Source organism: Chelonia mydas, chromosome 4, assembly GCF_015237465.2.
Source record: "Chelonia mydas isolate rCheMyd1 chromosome 4, rCheMyd1.pri.v2, whole genome shotgun sequence".
In the NCBI taxonomy this organism is placed as follows: Eukaryota; Metazoa; Chordata; order Testudines; family Cheloniidae; genus Chelonia; species Chelonia mydas.
The window spans coordinates 118,328,098-118,344,425 of NC_057852.1; the positions used below are offsets into that span (position 1 = coordinate 118,328,098).

Consider the following 16,328-nt stretch of genomic DNA (forward strand, 5'->3'; position numbering starts at 1 on the left):
AATAAAGATGGAAGCAGTTCACAGCATCTAGATGAAGTAATTTTACTTGGAGAAGGAAGTTAGCTCACATCCGCATGGAAGCAGTTTGGAACATCAAGATGAAGGTATATTGCTTAGAGATGAGGACAGCTCACATCCACAAAAAAGCAGTTTGGAACTCAAGATGTTGGAAACTTACTTCTAGATGAAGGTAGCTCACAGCATCAGACTGATATGGAAGTGGAGCAAATGTATTCACCTTCAGAGACACATGCAGAAATTGACATAAATGAAGCAGAAGCAAGAAAGGATGAGGAAGTTACAAACAAGTTACAGTATGGGGACCCAGTTCCATGGCCCAGATGTGATGACAGTGTCCAGCAAATTCTCATGGAACATGGACCCGAACAAGTTCATGAATTTCCCTTCCCTAAGGTTGGAAATAAAAGAAAATTCTCTGCTCAGCATTACAAGAGGAAACTTGTTAATGGGGAAGAAATTCATTGAAACTGGTTACAATATTCAGTGTCAAAGGACTCTGTGTTTTGCTTTTGCTACAAGTTGTTTAGAAATCAAGCAATTGGTACATCACTTACTGAAAATGGTTCGAAGGACTAGAAAAACATATCTTCAATTTTTTCTTCACATGAAAGAAGTACAGAACATTTGGAATGTTTTCAAAATTGGAAAGAACTTGAATTACGATTGAAAAAAGGAAAAACTGTCGATGAAGAAAATTTACATGTGATCAAGGAAAAAGAAGAATATTGGCAACAAATATTAGAGCATCTGATTGTGTTAGTGAGAGTTCTTGGTGGGCAAAATTTAGCATTCCGCAGCCGCAGTAGAAATGAAAAATTATACATGCCAAGTAATGGAAACTTTTTAAAATTTGTTGAATACCTAGCTTTGTTTGATCCAGTCATGAAGGAGCATCTACGTAAAATAACCGATCATGAAACATAGGTTCATTTACTTAGAAAAAAATATGCAGACTGAACTGACTCAAATCCTAGCAAATGCCATTAAAAATAAAATTGTAGAAGCTGCGCATTCTGCAACATACTTTTCAATAATACTGGACTGTACACCAGATGTGAGTCATGTTGAACAAATGACAATGATCATTCGTTTTGTGGATATGGAAAAGTCTGCAGATGAAGATAACGTTGAAGTGCTCATAAAGGAACATTTTTTGGGTCTCATACCACTGAAGGATATGGCTGGAGCATTTATGACTGAAGTATTCTACAAGAGCTTAAAACAATGTCATTATCTGTTGAAAACTTACGTGGATAAGGCTATGATGATGGGAGTAATATGAAGGGTAAAGACAATGAATGATGGAAAATAATCCTAGGGCCTTTTTCATTCCTTGCAGTGTGCATTCTCTGAATTTGGTTGTCAATGATGCTGCTAGATGCTGTTTGGAGGCAAGCAGTTTCTTTGACCTGGTGCAGTTTGTTTGTGTTTTTTTTCCTCAGGCTCAACATGCCGTTGGGAGATTCTGGCTCGCCATGTGAATTCTCTAACTGTGAAACCACTTAGTCAGAGAAGATGGGAGAGTCACACTGATGCATTGAAGCCTCTTTGCTATGAACTTGGAAACATTTATGATGTCCTAATTGAAATTTCTGATGATACTACCTTTCCTGGATCATCTGGCAATACAGCACATTCAGATGCAGAAGCTCTTGCAAATGGCCTTTCCAAGTTCAAATTTGTGACTTCACTCATTTTGTGGTATAATATCCTTTTCGAGATTAACCTCATTAGTTAGCAGCTTCAGGAAAAGAATTTGAACAGCTATTCAAAAACTGCAGCAAACTAAAAATGTTCTGGAGGAATTCAGAAGTGATGAAGGGTTCGAAAGAACACTGGTAGATTCTCTCGAACTTGCTGAAGAAATAGACTTTCCGACAGAATTTGAACCAGAGCCAGTTCGCATTTGGCAAAAGAAACAGCAGTTTTCATATGAAGGACGAAACACTTTTAATGCATTTTCATTTGAAATTGGACTGAAATACCACCTAGCTGTCGTGTACAAATCTATTCTGAAAATTTCATGTCTCTATTTTATCTGATCTCAGAAACATTGATTGAACAGACGGATGGACAAACCGAATAATTAAGCCTCTGTTTAAAAAAAAGAAAAAGCTTAAAAAACATTAAAAGGAGAAAAGGGGCAAAATGTTTCCCAGTTTACCAAAAACCTCAGCCTAGATCTACCCTTGGGGTTTGGGGGTGGGGGGCACCGATTGCATGGTTTGCCTAGGGTGCCAGTTGCTGGCAGCTAGTCTAGGGCCGCCCCTGAGAATTACATTAGTAACCTGTGAGAAAGTTGGTGAAACATACAAAGAAGCACATTATAGCTGCATTCAGCTTTAATACCAAGGTGTGGCCCATATAGAATACTGGTCCTGATATGCAGTGCTCCATCTTTATTAAGGAAATGCAATTTTATGGTATAGAACTCTTTTGGGACCATATTTGGCTCATGAGCTGCACATTGGCCAGTGCTGCTTCAATTTATACAATTAAATACATTTTATTTGAATATTTTGTCCTTACAGGGGATCACAAAATGCTTTACTCAGAGTTTATAGACACCTAAAGAGAAAAAAAAGACATTAAGATGTGATGAGAATGAAAGGTAAAATTTGTAAAGATAACATTTCTATAACCTCCCCTTATAGATTCACATAAAAATTGCATATTTCACACTCCCATGTAAATCATAACATTAAACAATACAGAATCTTATGCTGGTTATAGACTACATCCTGCTTACTTCAATGGACTAGTTATATGAACAAGGCAAGCAGGATGTGGCCTCATATGCTTGAAATGTTTTGTTAAAACTGAGAAAAAGAATTAGTGTGTGATCCTAGGGGTGTATGCAGGATGGCCCCGATTCAGCAAAGTACTTGAGCCTATAAGTCCATCTCTATTCAGCAGAGCACTTCATGCGTTACTTTAAGCACACGAAAAATCCCATTGACTGTCTGTGTACAAGTAAATGGGAATGCTCATATGCTTAAAGTTAAGCATGTACTTACATATCCTATTGAATCTGGGCCTGTGAATAACCTATTTACAAATTTCTTGCTGAGGGACAGAGGCAATAAAAGCTCAGTCCAGCTGTTGTGTCTGTGCAAGTTTACCGGGGAGTCCAATTTTTTAAACTGCAGTTCTACTCCAAAAAGTGACCGAGGCCTTATCTACAGTATGCGCTAAATTGCTGCCGCTGCAATCAACGCAGCTTCATCGATTTAATGGGTCTGGTGAAGACACAATAAGTCGATGGGAGAGCGTTCTGCTGTCGACTTAATTAATCCACCTCAACGAGAGGCAGAAGCTATGTCGATGGAAGAGCTTTAAGGCAATGTAAGTTACTTCAACTTAAGTTATGTAATGTACATAACTTAACTAGCATAACTTACATCGACTTACAGCATTAGTGTGGAGTAGGCCTAAGTAAAAATAGTACCATTGTGCTTTACGCGAGGGACAGTCAACCTGTGGAACTCTTTGCCAGAGGATGTTGTGAAGGCCAAGACTATTTTTCAAAAAAGAACTAGATAAGCTCAAGGAGGATAAGTCCATCAATGGCTATTAGCCAGGATGGGCAGGGATGGTGTCCCTAGCCTCTGTTTGCCAGAAGCTGGAAATAGATGACAGGGAATGGATCACTGATGATTGTCTGTTCTGTTCATTCCCTCGGAAGCACCTGGCATTGGCCACTATCAAAAGAGAAAAGGAGGACTTGTGGCACCTTAGAGACTAACCAATTTATTTGAGCATGAGTTTTTGTGAGCTACAGCTCACTTCATCGGATGCATACTGTGGAAATTGCAGAAGACATTATATACACAGACACCATGAAACAATACCTCCTCCCACCCCACTCCCCTGCTGGTAATAGCTTATCTAAAGTGATCATCAAGTTGGGCCATTTCCAGCACAAATCCAGGTTTTCTCACCCTCCGCCCCCCCCCCCCCCAGACAAACTCACTCTCTTGCTATTACCAGAGTAACACGGCTGTTACTCTGAAACCTATCAAAAGAGAGGATACTGGGCTAGGTGGACCTTTGATCTGACCCAATATGGCCATTCTTATGTTCTCAATAGATGCTCCCTGAGTGTGTTTGTTGTCATTTCTGTTTCCACTGCTAACTACCATTCACTCTTGTTGGCAATGCAGAGCCACCATAACTATGGGAGAGAGATCAGGATTCTCTGCTGGCTTGTGCATGATCAACTGAATATTTTAATTGTTTTAATTGCAAAATTTGTATTGTTGTTGATGTGTGAGCCAGAAAGAACACAGCTGGACTTTGAAATTCCATGTTGCATTTGCTGGGCTAGCGGTTAGTAAAATAATCTTTTTATTTACAAGCAGAATACATTTGATCTGGAGACATGCTACAAATGGAACCTCACAATGCCATTTTCAAAAGCCATGCTGTAAGATTCTGGCAGGCTTTGAGGGTGAAGAAACTGAAAGGAGTTTGATTCTTATGAGATTCTGCAACGAAAATATTTCTTTGTTACTGAAAGCCCTATATGAAGTCCATGCAATCAGACAGCCGGCAGCTGCAACTTTTATTAGGTTTGAGTCAAAGTAATATCCTGAGATAAAAAGGAAATGCAGATAATTGACTGGCATTTATTTTTGCAAAGCATCAAAGTGAGATTGCTATCTGATCCAAACAGAAAGAGCACTGTTCAGCCATATGAGGATGTTACAGACCAGTTTCATCCCTGCTGTGTCTCTGTTAACTTCAATTTAGTTACAGCAGTGATTAAGCAAGCCATTTGTTTATAAAAATAGCTTCACTACACAAAAGGATTAGCTATTTAAATGGTCACATTAAACAAGATATTACTAGAATTACTCCTTCCTCAGTAGTTGGAGCTCCTGCATGTGGCTTTATCAACCCTGGGACAAGGACCGCAATAGAAATAACGGGATTAAACTCAATACCTTTGAGATATGTGTAGGGTTGCCAGGCACCCGTTCTGACAGGAACGCCCGGTCAAAAAGGGACCTTGGTCAGCACTAAAAGTCCAGTCAGCAGCACAGTGGGGCTAAGGCCGGCTTCCTGCGGCTCCCAGAAGTGGCTGGCATGTCTGACTCCTAGGTGCAGGGGTGGCCACAGGCTCTCCGCACGCTGCCCCTCCCCCAAGCACCAGCTCCGCAACTCCCTCCGCAACTCCCTGGGAACCATGGCCAGTGGGAGCTGCAAGGGCGGTGCCTGTGGTTGCAGACAGTGCGCAGAGCCCCCTGGCCCCTCCGCCTAGGAGCCAGACATGCCACTGACTTCCGGGAGCTGCCTGAGGTAAGTGCCCACTGGCCAGAGCCTGCACCTTGCACCCTAACCCCTTGCCCCAGCCCTGAGCCCCCTGCTGCACCCCAAACCCCTCATCCCCAGCCCCACCCCAGAGCCTGCACCCCAAGCTGGAGCCCGCACCCCAACCTGGAACCCCCTCCTGCATCCCAAACCCCTCAGCCTCAGCCCAGAGCCCCCTTATGCATCCCAGAGCCCTCACCCCCTCCCACACCCCAACCCCCTGCCCCAGCTCAGTGAAAGTGAGTGATAGTGGGGAAGAGCAAGCGATGGAGGGAGGGGGGATGGAGTGAGCGAGGGCGGGGCCTCGAAGAAGGGGCAGGGCAGAAGCCACAGGGTAGGGGTTGGGACAGTGGTGTTTGGTTTTGTGTGATAAGAAAGTTGGCAAACCTAGATATCAGGTAGATACTTTGGGTACAAACCTATAAGGTGCTTAGTATAATCAGCTTGGACTGATTTGAAAGTTTATGTAGCCTGGCACCTGCTCAGGAAATTAATGGAAACTGGGTGTTCAAATCCCCTAGATGGCTTTGAAAATCTCAACTACAGTATGGTGCCTAATTCCTACCATCTCCTACATTTATGCAACAGAAATAATGCTGCGTTGCCTTCTAATATTGGCATTGAAAAATTCTTTATATAGAAACAGTGTTCTAAAATGTATTACCCTTTTTCATTTTTAGATAATTCTTGTGAGTTCTTCACATAATGACCGGGACCAGAGCCTTTTCATGAGCATGGATGAAGGAGCCACTTTTCAAAAGCAGCCCATTACCTTCTTTGTGGAAACCCTGATTTTTCACCCAAAAGATGAGGATAAGGTGATTGCTTACACCAAGGAAGGCAAGGTAAAGCTTGGGTGTTCTTGATCATCACACAATGTTTCGTATTAACCTAATCAAATTGTCATGACTTGCTGATTAGGTTTATATAACATGAGTTGCCTAAGGTGAAGGAATACCCAGTTCCTGAAATGCTCCTTTCTTTATTTCAGTAAATTACATCAGCCTCAAAATGCCATTGTCCTTTTAGAGTATTTTCATTCTCTGTCATTTCTTGTTGATACTGATATTGGCAATATAATCTATCCTGTAACGTAATTATAGTTAAGTACAATCCTAGAAATTTATTTTCCCCTAGAAATTGGCCATAAGAAATTCTATAGTGTAGTAGAAAGTTAACTGAGCAGAAATATTGGCTCCAAAGCCATTCTTGGTTTGTAAAATAAAATAAAATGAAATAAACCTTTGTTTAGGTGTAAAGCAGAATAAGATTCCGTGGAAACAGTAGAACTATAGAAAAGTAGAAGAATGCTTTCTTTGAAGTATTCAGACCACGTACAGATTTAGAAGTCATATCAAATTATTTGTAGACTTTCAGTAATGTTCTGGATTACTGCTCCTTAAAGTATAAAGATTTATGGCATTTTTCTGGATGTGTTAATGTAAACACCCTCAATTGAGCACATAATCCAGTAAAAATATATATGCAATATTTTTTCATAGCACCAGAGCTAAAGCTGTAAAATCATAGAGATTGTGGCCCTGATTCTGGTTTGTCTTACTATTGGTTTGTATTGACATAACTCTATTATTACTCCTGATATGTGTGACACTGAGTGAGATCAGAATCAGGCCCTTTAAGCTTTGTCACCATGTATGGAGAGTTTATCTTGCTGATGTGATGAAGGGAATAGAGGGCAAGTTGTTCATTCTGCAGTCAAGTATTGCACAGATATTACTGAAGTTTCGTTGAGCTACCTTTCAAGAATTGAATCTAAAGCTATGCTCAGCTGATCACCAGTGGTTCATGCTGTTCCACTATTTGCAAACAAGGCTACATCTAGAAGAACTAATGACGGCTTTGACTGTTTCTGCCTTACAAATATCATGGTGGATTTCTTTGTTTTGTTAAGTCAGTTTTGGGTCCTAACTAACATACAAAAATGTTTTGAAAATTTGACAGCAGCAAAAATATTTACATGGGGAAAATACAGCACAAAACCTGTGGAAACCATTGTGGAAACCTCTGTTTTCAATTGAGTTTCTGGTGGAATAATCTACTAAGGGAAGTGGTGGAAGTGCCGATTAAAATTAGACTGAACAAAACACTAGAAAATGTGCAGTAAGTAACAATCCTGTATTGGCCACGAGAAGGATTAGGTGATCTAATAGATCTTTCCTTTCTATCAGTCTTACAATTAAAGCAGTAAATCATAGAGACATGAAAGACCAAATCGTGCAGTCTTTACTCAAGATGTATGTGAGAAAAGCTATCATTGACTGGAAGGGGAGATTTACCTGCGTAAATCTTGAGTAAGGACTGCAGGATTTGTCCTAAAAAGAGTAGAAGAGAGAAATTCAGAGGTAGAGACGAGGGGTAGAGAGAAGGAAGAGATGGAGGGCAAAGTTCAGAAGTGGCATAAAAAGAGAATCACTGTGTTGAAATCCATGGCCCCAGAGGTAACATACTCCTTGAGAGTCTGGATCATAGTCTGGATCCTAGAGTTTTATAATTATATTTCCTAAGTGAAAGAAAGATGTATCAGAAAACTCATGAGAACAAGCTCTCTCATTTTTACAGCCTAAATTTGCAGACCCAAGAAGTTCAGATAATTTGGATAAACTGAGAAGAAGCTTCCTAATCAACCCATTACTTGCAGTAGCATTTTTGAGTGCACAAGAAATGCAGGATTGGGCTCTTTGACAAATAGCAATCTGTAAGCTTCTGTCTCCTGGAGCATCTCAATATTCTCATGATTTCTGGCTTGATTTAGTACCTACTTCATATATATATATATATATGGATTGTTCTTCTATTGAGTACCCTGTATTTTATTTAAATAAAGCTCCAATCTCTAACTAACACTCTGTAAATGAATACAGATCTAGTCAGTGCGGTTGGGTTAATCCACTTACTGGCTTACTTTCTTTTTTTGGCTATCAAAATAATAATGAACATCAATCAGTTGTTCACTGAGACAATATAAATGCTTGATTTCATTTTTAAGACTTGACAGGGATCACAGGAGATTTTAATTGTTTCTTTGAAAACTGTGTGAGGGTGGGGAGAAAACCTGAACTTATGTATTCTGTGGCCTTATAAAAAGTGACTACACTAATTTAGTGCAAGGCTGGTAATTAACAGAATAAAAACTAATTCAGAAGTCTTTGCTGAAACTGAAAGTTTTGCCTTTTCCATTAATACAACTTATACCACAAATCTAATTTCAAATTTGATTTTTGTCATGGGTAATCAAAAATAAAATACACGATGAGCCAGAGTTTTCTCTCATTTAGGGCCTGCTTCAGCATGATATTTTAGCACATGCATAAATTTAAGCATGTTGAGTAGTCTTACTGAATTTAAGTTAAACACATTCTTAAATACCTTGCTGAAATGGGGTCTAGCTCATTACTCCTAGATATACCTCTTTTTATTATGATAAATTATTCCTTCCATTCTTGGTGTTTTAAACTCTTCAACTTTGTGTTCATTTAGTTGTTTTTTGGCCAACCTCTACATATTTGTATAGGATACATCTATGCCAAATTATATATCTTCTCCGTTTTTCTAATCCTTAGCAAGTCATTCCAATTCACATCCTTACCAATTGTTGTTCTCCCCTGAACTCTCTTTATTGTGTCTTTCTGACTGATAAAGGGTGGTGGAATTCCAGAGACGCTTTCACCAAATTTATAGACAGAATGGTATGTCCCTTTTCCCATTACATGCATTTCCTATGTCATATATGCAGCCTAATACCGCCTATAATTTATACCTTAAACAGCAACACCCTGTACAGTGAATATCCACAATACATTGTCTCCTATTCTGGTCACTTTACTTCACATTTCCATGGGACAAAGCCCTGCTACTATGCATTATAGTGCATGATAGCTGGATAGTGTTGTTCTTTGGCCATTCATATTATTTCTAATTACAAAAATTAATCAAGAAAAGGTGCGTAACTGTACATTCTTAAATATGTAGTGTGACAGGGTCGGGCCAGATGGCTATAGGAGAGTAATAGAAGGCAGATATATTAGCCCCAGGCTAAGTAGGTCCCTTTTCCCTGGGTAAGGTAACAGGGAAGGTACCAGAACAATCGGGAACCTTCTAGAGACAATAAAGACAGGCTGATCAGAACACCTGCAGCCAATCTAGAAGCTGCTAGAATCAATTAAGGAAGGCTAATCAGGGCACCTGGATTTTAAAAAGGAGCTCACTTCAGTTTGTGGTGTGCGTGTGAGGAGCTGGGAGCAAGAAGTGCTAGGAGCTAAGAGTGAGAACGCGGACTGTTGGAGGACTGAGGTGTACAAGCATTATCAGACACCAGGAGGAAGGTCCTATGGCGAGGATAAAGAAGGTGTTGGGAGGAGGCCATGGGGAAGTAGCCCAGGGAGTTGTAGCTGTCGCACAGCTGTTCCAGGAGGCACTCTAGACAGCTGCATTCCACAGGGCCCTGGGCGGGAACCCGGAGTAGAGGAGGGCCCAGCTTCCCCCCAAATCCTCGTCAGACACAAGAGGAGTTGACCTGGACTGTGGGTTCAGAAAAATGGCCAAGCTGAGGGCTGCCGTGAAGCTCCAAGGCGAGCAAATCCGCCAATAAGCTCAAGACCCACTAAGGTAGAGCGGGAACTTTGTCACAGTAAATTACACAATATGTAATATCCATAATAAAAGCGCAATATGTACATAATGGACTCATCACTTTCACTTGTGCCTCTCCTGTTACAAACAAGTGTCTTTCTTAGTTTTCCCTGTGAGGCTCTGCACTGCAGCACAGACTGTGCCTTAACAGATAAATGAGGCCTTACATTGAAAGGGAGAAGTTTTCCCCATGATTTTCATCTGAAATATGGCAGGGGGGAAGGAACCCAGTGATGTGTAAATTGAATGAAATAACAAATACAAGAGACTTCAAAGTCTGTGTATATCTGACTTCTTAAAGCTGTGTGGGGTTACTTTATAGCTACAAAGGTCAGAACATGCGGGGATAAAGTGAGACAGGCTAAAAGTCAAGTAGGGTTGGACCTTGCAAAGGGAATTAAAACCAATAGTAAAAGGTTCTATAGCCATATAAATAAGAAGAAAACAAAGAAAGAAGTGGGACCGCTAAACACTGAGGATGGAGTGGAGGTCAAGGATAATCTAGGCATGGCCCAATATCTAAACAAATACTTTGCCTCAGTCTTTAACAAGGCTAAAGAGGATCTTAGGGGTAACGGTAGCATGACAAATGGGAATGAGGGTATGGAAGTAGATATTATCATATCTGAGGTAGAAGTGAAACTCAAACAGCTTAATGGGACTAAATCGGGGGGCCCAGATAATCTTCATCCAAAAATATTAAAGGAATTGGCACCCAAAATTGCAAGCCCATTAGCAAGAATTTTTAATGAATCTGTAAACTCAGGGGTTGTACCGTATGATTGGAGAATTGCTAACATAGTTCCTATTTTTAAGAAAGGGAAAAAAAGTGATCCGGGTAACTATAGGCCTGTTAGTTTGATATCTGTAGTATGCAAGGTCTTGAAAAAATTTTGAAGGAGAAAGTAGTTAAGGACATTGAAGTCAATGGTAAATGGGACAAAATACAACATGGTTTTACAAAAGGTAGATCCTGTCAAACCAACCTGATCTCCTTCTTTGAGCAAGTAACAGATTTTTTAGACAAAGGAAACGCAGTGGATCTAATTTACCTACTTTTCAGTAAGGCATCTGATACCCTGCCACATGGGGAATTATTAGTTAAATTGGAAAAGATGGGGATCAATATGAAAATTGAAAGGTGGATAAGGAATTGATTAAAGAGGAGACTACAACAGGTCCTACTGAAAGGTGAACTGTCAGGCTGGAGGGAGATTAGCAGTGGAGTTCCTCAAGGATCAGTTTTGGGACCAATCTTATTTAATCTTTTTATTGCTGACTTCGGCACAAAAAGTAGGAGTGTGCTAATAAAGTTTGCGGATGATACAAAGCTGGGAGGTATTGCCAATTTAGAAAAGGACAGGGATATCATACAGGAGGATCTGGATGACCTTGTAAACTGGAGTAATAGTAATAGGATGAAATTTAATAGTGAGAAGTGTAAGGTTATGCATTTAGGGATTAATAACAAGAATTTTAGTTATAAGCTGGGGACGCATCAATTAGAAGTAACAGAGGAGGAGAAGGACCTTGGAATATTGCTTGATCATAGGATGACTATGAGCCGCCAATGTGATATGGCTGTGAAAAAAGTCTTGGGATGCATCAGGAGAGGTACTTCCAGTAGGGATAAGGAGGTTTTAGTACCGTTATACAAGGCACTGGTGAGACCTCACCTGGAATACTGTGTGCAGTTCTGGCCTCCCATGTTTAAGAAGGATGAATTCAAACTGGAACAGGTACAGAGAAGGGCTACTAAGATGATCCGAGGAATGGAAAACTTGTCTTATGAAAGGAGACTGAAGGAGCTTGGCTTGTTTAGCCTAACTAAAAGAAGCTTGAGGGGAGATATGATTGCTCTCTATAAATATATCAGAGGGATAAATACCGGAGAGGGAGAGGAATTATTTAAGCTCAGTACCAATGTGGACACAAGAACAAATGGATATAAACTGGCCACCAGGAAGTTTAGTCTTGAAATTAGATGAAGGTTTCTAACCATCAGAGGATTGAAGTTTTGGAATAGCCTTCCAAGGGAAGCAGTGGGGCAAAAGATCTATCTGGCTTTAAGATTAAGCTCGATAAGTTTATGGAGGAGATGGTATGATGGGATAACATGATTTTGGTAATTAAATATTCATGGTAAATAGGCCTAATGGCCTGTGATGGGATGTTAGATGGGGTGGGATCTGAGTTATCCAGGAAAGAATTTTCTGTATTATCTGGCTGGTGAATCTTGCCCATATGCTCAGGGTTTAGCTGATCGCCATATTTGGGTCGGGAAGGAATTTTCCTCCAGAGCAGATTGGAAGAGGCCCTGGAGCTTTTTTGCCTTCCTCTGTAGCATGGGGCACGGGTCATTTGCTGGAGGATTCTCTGCTCCTTGAAGTCTTTGAGGATTTGAGGACTTCAATAGCTCAGACATAGGTGAGAGGTTTTTCGCAGGAGTGGGTGGGTGAAATTCTGTGGCCTGCGTTGTGCAGGAGGTCAGATTGGATGTTCATAATGGTCCCTTCTGACCTTTGCATCTACGAATCTATGAGGAGAATGCATTCTGAAGGTTCTGATTGAAATAAGGTAGTCTTTGAATGAATAGTGTTATGTATTGCGCATGTCATGGAAAGAGAATTATATCTGTGCTACTGACATTCCTTGTCTCAGTGTTCTTGTTGTTATTAGCACATTAATTTCTGAAATTAACTGTGGTGGGAAAGAAACCAAACCCAGTGTTACCAACTGTGACCAGTGCAGAGGAAGGGAGGAAGGTCCTGGCCGATCCCCTACTATCTCCACCTTACCTCTTTTGAGGTAGCTGTTGCTCCTTGGAGTGCAATCAGAGAGCAGTCTCTGTGCTTATTAGGATCCCTGTTAAGCAAGCATTTTAAGTAAGGCTGTCAAGCAATTTAAAAAATTGATCGCGATTAATCGCGCTGTTAAACAATAATAGAATACCATTTATTTCAATATTTTTGAATGTTTTCTACATTTTCAAATATATTGATTTCAGTTACAATGCTGAATACAAAGTGTACAGTGCTCACTTTATATTTTTTATTACAAATATTTGCACTGTAAAAACAAAAGAAATAATATTTTTCAATTCACCTAATACAAGTACTGTAGTGCAATCTCTTAACATGAAAGTTGAACTCACAAATGTAGAATTTATGTACAAAAAAACCCCTGCATTCAAAAATAAAATAATGTAAAACTGGTTGAAGCATCAAGGGACATATAAATCTTTAATGCATCTGGCGTGTAAATACCATGCGACGCTGGCTACAACAGTGCCATGCAAAAGTTCAGGTGACATAATTAAGAAGTGGGCAGCATTATCTCCCGTAAATGTAAACAAACTTGTTTCTCTCAGCGATTGGCTGAACAAGAAATAGGGCTGAATGGACTTGTAGGTCCTGAAGTTTTACATTGTTTTGTTTGTGAGTGCAGTTATGTAACAAAAAACCCCTACATTTGTAAGTTGCATTTTCATGATTAAGAGATTGCACTACAGTACTCGTATAGGTGAATTGAAAAATACTATTTCTTTTGTTTATCATTTTTACAGTGCAAATATTTGTAATAAAAAAATAATATAAAGTGAGCACGGTAAACTTTGTATTCTGTGTTGTATTTGAAATCGATATATTTGAAAATGTAGAAAAACATCCAAAAATATGTAATACATTTCAATTGGTATTCTATTGTTTAACAGCGCGATTAATTTTTTTGAGTTAATCATGGGAGTTAACTGCGATTAATCGACAGCCCTAATTTTAAGCTTTGCAGAATTGGGGCATTGAGCATTTGTAATTGGCTGGCCCCTGTGTGGGAAGAACCAAGGGAGGAAAAATTCCCTTATACTCCTTCCTCTTGAACAATCACAGCAGGGTAAGCAAAAACAGTCTGCTCCAAAATGAAATTGTACATTGTTTTCATGGGAAACAAGATGTCATTGACAGAGCGTTTCACTCTTATTTATATATATATATATTTTGTGTGTGTGTATATAAATTTTTTGTGTGTATATATTAATGTTAAGGAAGTTTGTCTTCATTTCACTTGATCAAAAAGATTCAAATGTTATTGCTTTGGAAAGCATTCTAGAAAATTCCTTGAACTGACTTTGATTTACGTGAAATCTGTCCTTTTAATAGCTTATTTCAAAGTCCCTTGGTTAGCCACTGTCTTTTAAAATTTAAACTGTTAGCAGTGCTCTACCAGCTAATATTTTTCTTTTTTCTTTGAAGCTCTATGTGTCAGTTGACTTGGGGAAAAAATGGACTCTTCTGCAGGAACGAGTGTCAAAAGACCATATTTTTTGGTAAGAGGCATACATTGTTGTTAGTCTCCAATGAACACATGAAAGGTAAAAGTATCTGATACTATTCCTCCTGAGTGTTTCCTGAGGCAGGAGGAAGGATAATAAAACAAATTTGACATCTTTTGCAGGGGCAATTCTAGTCTCCTGTTCACCTGGGTCCAGTCTTGCAAATTCAGACTCATACTTACTCAGGCAAGGAGCCTCAATTGAATCGAATGTAAGAGTTTTCAGTATTGTGATCTAGTGACGTTGGTTTAGAGAGAATTTTAATGTCTACTCAAACTGCACTTCATTTTACAGATAAAAGTGATCTCTAGAAGCCAGATGTATCAATCTAAAGGGAAAAATCTATAAAGTTAAAGGCTGAATCTGGCATTATCTACATCTGTATAGAAAAATGTTCATTGCTTGGGAAGCAAGTGAAAAATCATGTTTTTGTCCAATTCGCAAAACATGTGCTGTCTTTCCACAAATATGGTGGGTTGTTTTCTCAGGGAGGAAAAGAACTGTTTGTTGAACTAAAATGGCCACTGTTCTATGAAAGTTACCCAAAGCCAATCTGTGAAAATGTGTGACTTGTTCCAGAATGGAAATGAAAGAGAAGAAAAATTGTGGTCAGTTGTGGAAGTGATCAAATTTTATATTTAACTAATTGCCTGAATTCTGAAAAAAATCTCAGCTTCCACATGTGGGCTTTAATATAAAAAATACAGAGGGTTTCATACAATTCTAATTTTAGCATTATTTATTATTATTTTGTATTCCAATCATACCCACAAAGTGCTAGACACTGTCTATCCACACAGGAAGACATGGTGTCTCCCCAAAAGATCTTATCATCGTAGTTCCTTTGGTATTTCTGAAGAGCGTGAATTGCATTGCAGTGTATCTTTATCCTTGTGCAGTCATCTCTGGCTTTCAAGATTATGGAGTTAGCCAGCTGGTGGCCTACACTCTAATGGACTTAACTAATTTCAGCTGCCTTCCTAACTAGTGCCTGCACTTGCTGTGTTCCCCCTCCCCAAGTTCTTTAGGCAATTGGGGTATGTCTATGCAGCAAAAAGTCAGTTGACTCAGGCGTGGGGAGTTTGTGTTCCAGGGCTAAAAATGGCAGTGTAGATGTTCAGGCTTGGGCTGGAGCCTGGGCTCTGAAACCTGGTGCTCTACAGGTGAGGCGCTAGGCCCTGGCCAACCCAGCAGTGACTCTGCTGAGCTTCTTATTTGGAGAAAGAACAAGAGTACTTGTGGCACCTTAGAGACGAACAAATTAATTTGAGCATAAGCTTTCGTGGGCTAAAACCCACTTCATTGGAGGTTTCTCTTTGTAAAATATGGAGATTATAAAGTAAGGATAATATAGTAAAAATATATATATATATATATATAAAATATTATGGTCAGATTGGAACCTGGCAATCCATCCCAAGTACAGGTTAGCGTGTAGAGGCACTGCTCCAGAAGCGGGACCAGTAGCAAGCGGTGAGTCTGTGTCACGATCTGCTTCCTTCTTGGAAGCTACCTGTGTCACAGCTACCTGTGTCAGCTCTGGTGGACCTCTTTTCACCTGCGTGGGAGAAAGAATACCAGCTCCTTTCCCCCCCCAACTCCGTCACACAGTAGGGCTGATCATTGAGGCTCACAGCAGTATGTTTGTGCCACAAATGGCCAAATTCCATTCAAAACTCACATCAGCTGGGAATTTCCAAGGTAAGATAGATCCTTCTTCCTACATAACCATCATTATGAAGGTTCTTTTGAGTCTGTCTTAGCTACCTTGTCCTATACAGTCAAATTTAGAAGCAACATTCTGGGCCAAATTCTGCTCTAGTTTATTTCCCATTTTCTTCATTGGGGTTGGAAGGGACCTCAGGAGGCCATCTAGTCCAACCCTCTGCTCAAAGCAGGACCAATCCCCAACTAAATCATCCCAACCAGAGCTTTGTCAAGCCTGACCTTAAAAACCTCTAAGGAAGGAGATTCCACCACCTCCCCAGGTAACCCATTCCAGTGCTTCCTCACCCTC

The 16,328-nt window shown here is 39.9% G+C and overlaps 1 protein-coding gene across 4 annotated transcripts in view; it reads left to right on the forward strand.

Annotated features, from left to right (window-relative positions):
- Window positions 1-16,328, forward strand: part of SORCS2 (sortilin related VPS10 domain containing receptor 2) — an 807,861-nt gene that overhangs the window by 653,772 nt on the left and 137,761 nt on the right. For all 4 annotated transcript variants that reach the window (XM_043544690.1, XM_043544691.1, XM_043544692.1 and 1 more), the window contains exons 4-5: window positions 6,015-6,179; window positions 14,232-14,305. In XM_043544690.1, the coding sequence (XP_043400625.1) occupies window positions 6,015-6,179; window positions 14,232-14,305 (239 nt within the window). The remainder of the gene's footprint in view (window positions 1-6,014; window positions 6,180-14,231; window positions 14,306-16,328) is intronic.